At 19.6% G+C, this 5000-nt stretch overlaps 2 protein-coding genes and 1 non-coding gene across 3 annotated transcripts in view; all 3 read left to right on the plus strand.

Annotated features, from left to right (window-relative positions):
• Positions 1-884, plus strand: part of PF3D7_1351400 (60S ribosomal protein L17, putative) — a gene marked incomplete at both ends in the record, with an annotated part of 1277 nt that extends 393 nt beyond the window's left edge. The window contains 2 exons of the mRNA XM_001350191.1: positions 1-101; positions 582-884. The exon at positions 1-101 is cut by the window's left edge and continues 168 nt beyond it. Coding sequence (XP_001350227.1) covers positions 1-101; positions 582-884 — 404 coding nt within the window. The remainder of the gene's footprint in view (positions 102-581) is intronic.
• On the plus strand, positions 241-385 carry PF3D7_1351500. Its single transcript, XR_002966674.1, has one exon. It is a non-coding gene; the product is annotated as a small nucleolar RNA snoR21 (small nucleolar RNA).
• Positions 885-2715: 1831 nt separating the features above from the next.
• PF3D7_1351600 (glycerol kinase) lies at positions 2716-4221 on the plus strand (the record flags this gene model as incomplete). Its single annotated transcript, XM_001350192.1, has 1 exon — positions 2716-4221. The coding sequence occupies one exon, from the start codon at positions 2716-2718 to the stop codon at positions 4219-4221; it is 1506 nt and encodes a 501-aa protein (XP_001350228.1).
• Positions 4222-5000: the final 779 nt, after the last annotated feature.

Raw genomic sequence — 5000 nt, forward strand, 5'->3', positions numbered from 1 at the left:
CAAACCAAGCTAAAGAATTTAATCATACACAAGGAAGATGGCCAGCTAAATCTTGTAAATTCTTATTGAATATTCTTGATAATGTACAAGCCAACGCAGAGGTAAACATTTATATGAAATAATTATATATTGTAATATATTTGTATAATAAAATGAGATATACATATATATATATATATATGTGATACGTATGGTTATAACGATTTGTGAATATAACATTATATCATATTATTATTATTTATTTTTATGATGAAAAGATGACGAGTATGAAAAAATTAAGAATATTTGTTATTATTCTTAAATATATGTTTTATATATTTATTAATGTATAATTAATAATCTTAATTTTTATCATCATGATTATTTGAGGCATTTGACTGAAAAAAAAATAAATATAATAAAAATGATATATTTTTTCTTCTTTTTTTTTTTTTTTTTTTCTTTTTTTTCCTTTTTTTGTGTATGTGTGTGTACATATAATTAATTATATTATTAAGTATATATATATATATATATATATATATATATATATATATATATTGATATGTATATTTTTTTTCTTTTTCTTTTTTTTCGTATAGTCAAGAAATTTGGATGTTAGTAAACTAAGATTAATTCATGTTATGGTAAACAAAGCTCGACCAGGTAGAAGAAGAACATACAAGGCACATGGTAGAATTAATCCTTTTATGTCATCACCTTGTCATATACAAATAATTGCAAGAGAAATTAACAAACCAGCCAAAAAATCTCTTTTATCAAATGCTGAGAAACAAAAAAAATTACCTTTCAAAGTTACCTTAAAAAAATTAATTAAATTAAATATATCCAACCAAAATAGACTTAAAAACAAAAGCGTTAAAAAACAACAAACAGTTCAATAAATTATATAATCATACATATATATATATATATATATATATATATATATTTATTTAGTTTTATATATCTATGTGTTTAATTTTTTTTTTTTTTTTTTTTTTTTTTCTTTCCAAAAAAATTAATAAAATAAATTATTTTATGTAAGACCATTAATTAATTAATAAAATAATATAAAAATAAAAATAAAAATTATTATTATACTTATTTATTATATATATATATATATATATATATAATACATCACGTTGTTGTTATTATTATTATTAAATGTCTTAATATGAAAAACATAGTTGTGTTTTATTTGCAAAATATGATTTAATGTATTTCTAATGTTAAAAGTAACAAATGAAAAATAAACAAAATGCAAATATGATTTGTTAATAAAATTAACCATCTTGTTATATACAATATTCTTTGGTGTAGGTATTTTTCTTTTATTATTTAAAGAAATAAAAATTGTTACTGCATACATAACACACATATTCAAAACACATTACATTTTTAAAAATTTATAAAAATATTGAATACCTCCATTAGGTACTTGTACATAAAAGTTTTGATTGACACACTTATTGTATTGAAAAATTCAAAAAAATATTTTTCAAAAATAAAAATAAAAATATGTATATATAAATATATAATAATTATAGCAAGTGTTCAGGTAGCTTTGTTTTCCTTATTATAATATATAACTCATGACAAAAATATATATATATATATATATATATATGTATATATTTTTATGGATATAATTAATATACTCAAAAAAAAAAAAAAACAATTTTTACATTCAAAAGAAAAATTTTAAAAAATAAAACATGAATAGTAAAAATGTGTCTTATTATATAAATAGTAACGGCAATGTAGAAAAAAATCCTTTCTATATATACAAAATAACGATCAAAAAAAAAAAATTTTCTTTTAAATATTTTGTAAAATATATATATATATTTTTTTTTTATCTTCTTTTAATTTTGCAATCGGTGTTTTATTGTACATCCTATATTATACACATCAATCATACATGCTACAAATGTATAATATATATATATATATACAGATTTTTTTCCCAAATCCATATTAACAAAATTTTTAATTTTTTTTTTTTTTTTATATGAATGGAAGCATATATATAATATGGTTACTATAAAATTAAAAATATATATATGTGTGTACATTTTTGTATTTATTAATGTCTCAAATAATTTTTTATAACAATTGTATTTTAATTTGAAAAACGAATTGTAACATGCGTTGCAAGTTATAAAAAAATTTCACTTTTAAAATATAAATAAGAAAAATATAATATATATATTTTTATTACTTATACCTTATAAAATACATGTTTATATAAATAAGTATATATTTTTTGTATATAAGTATGTATAGGAATATATATATTTATACATGTATATATTTTTAAATATATGTACAGATAAATATCTGTAAATATATATATGTATAAATATATTTTTATAAAATTTTCACGTTATATATAGGCAAATTAATTGCTGTCGAATATTTTAACAATTTTTTTTTTTTTGTGTATGCTAAAATGTTTTCTTATTAAACAATAATATATTTATATTAATTTTTTTTTTTTTTCTGTCGATAAGTTTTTTTTGTTATTCTTGTTTGAAATTATTCTCAAAAAAAATAAAAAACATAATACATACATAAATATATATATATATATATATATATTTTATTTTGTGAAGTTTTTCTACTAAGCTAGTCGGTCTTTTTTTTTTTTTTTTTTTTTTTTTTTTTTTTTTTTTGATATATTTCTAAAAAAATTATTATTTTTATATTTCATTTAAAAAAATAAATAAAATGAATGTCATATTAAGTATAGACCAAAGTACACAATCAACCAAAGTGTTTTTCTATGATGAAGAATTAAATATTGTTCATTCGAATAATTTAAATCATGAACAAAAATGTTTGAAACCTGGTTGGTATGAACATGATCCAATAGAGATTATGACCAACTTATATAATTTAATGAATGAAGGAATAAAAGTGTTAAAAGATAAATATACATCTGTTATAATAAAATGTATAGGTATTACTAACCAAAGAGAAACTGTAATTATATGGGATAGAATAACAGGAAAACCTTTATACAATGCTATAGTTTGGCTAGATACACGTGTAGAAGAACTTGTTACGGAATTTTCTGCGAAATATAATAATAATGATATTCAGAAAAAAACAGGAACTTACTTTAATACATATTTTAGTGCTTTTAAAATATTGTGGTTAATTCAAAACAATCCAGAAATCAAACAAAAAATTGATGATGGTACTGCAGTTATAGGAAATATTAATACATGGCTTATTTTTAATTTAACTAAAGGGAATTGTTATACAGATGTTACCAATGCTTCAAGAACTTTATTAATGGATATTAATACATTACAATGGGATGAAAAGATGTGTAAAATATTTAATATTACTAATATGTCTGTTTTACCTGAAATAAAAAGTAATTGTTCTAATTTTGGTTTAGTTAAGTCAGAACATGTTCCGGACTATTTAAATATTCCTATTACTGGATGTATTGGAGATCAACAAAGTGCATGCATTGGTCAAGCTATCTTCGACGAAGGTGAAGCGAAATGTACATATGGTACAGGTGTATTCCTTCTAATTAATACAGGAGAAAAAGTTGTATATTCCACATGCGGTTTAATTACTACTATATGTTATAAATTTAATGATAATGATAAACCTAAATATGCTCTTGAAGGTTCGATAGGTACTGCCGGATCTGGAGTTTCATGGCTTCTTAAAAACAAACTAATTGATGATCCAAGTGAAGCTAGCGATATTATGGAAAAATGTGAAAATACAACTGGAGTCATTTTTGTACCAGCTTTCAGTGGATTATATGCACCCAGATGGAGATCTGATGCACGTGCATCCATATATGGAATGACTTTTAATACGGAAAGAAGCCATATTGTAAGAGCACTATTAGAAGGTATAGCTTTTCAGTTAAATGAAATTGTGGACTCCTTAACATCGGATATGGGTATTGAAATGTTACATGTCTTACGATGTGATGGAGGCATGACAAAAAATAAACCTTTTATGCAATTTAACTCAGATATTATTAATACAAAAATTGAAGTTTCAAAATATAAAGAAGTAACTTCTCTTGGTGCTGCAGTTCTAGCTGGATTAGAAGTTAAAATATGGGACAGTCTAGATTCTGTTAAAAGTTTATTAAGGAGAAGTGACGCTGTTTTTCATTCTAAAATGGATGATAAAAAAAGAAAAAAAAAAACTTCCGAATGGAATAAAGCTGTCGAAAGGACATTAATACAGTTATAATTTTATATATATTATTCGGTTATTAATTGTTTATTCAAAAATGTATATAAAAATTTATACATTTTTTTAAGAAAAAAAAAAAAAAAAAAAAAAAATATATATAAATATATATATATATATATATATATATATATATATAATATTTTAACATTTTCATTATTTGTAAAATCCTTATAAATACAACATGATTTGTTTTGGTTATTAATTTGTTTTAATTTTACATTATATTGACTAATTCGTTATATATATATATATATATATATATATATATTATGCCTATTGAAAAAAAACTTGAAATAAATATAAAGATGAAATTACAACTATAAATAAAATTATATTATAATCCATTTAAATAACTTAAAAATTAATGGTTGTAAAATATTTAAATCTATAAAATTAGGATGTGTAATAGTTTTATAATTCTTTCTATTCATTATAATATTTCTGTTAAAATGATATATATATTTTTTTTAATTTATTATTTTCATTAAATAGGAAAATGTTTGATACAAAGCGAAAAGGATAAAAAATATAAAAATTACATATATAAAAATATTCTATATATTTTACGAATATATATATAAATATATTTTCCTATATATATCTAAAATTATTTATAGATTCATTTTTATCCTTACAACAGTTTATTGTATATATATATATATATATATATATATATTAATCTTTTTTTTGAGTCAATATATAGTTTATATGATTTTTTTTTTTTTTTTTATTAAACTATTTATGAGTATATTTTATAATTTGGTATTTGTCCTTCA

Source organism: Plasmodium falciparum (assembly GCF_000002765.6).
Source record: "Plasmodium falciparum 3D7 genome assembly, chromosome: 13".
Taxonomy (NCBI): Eukaryota; Apicomplexa; class Aconoidasida; order Haemosporida; family Plasmodiidae; genus Plasmodium; species Plasmodium falciparum.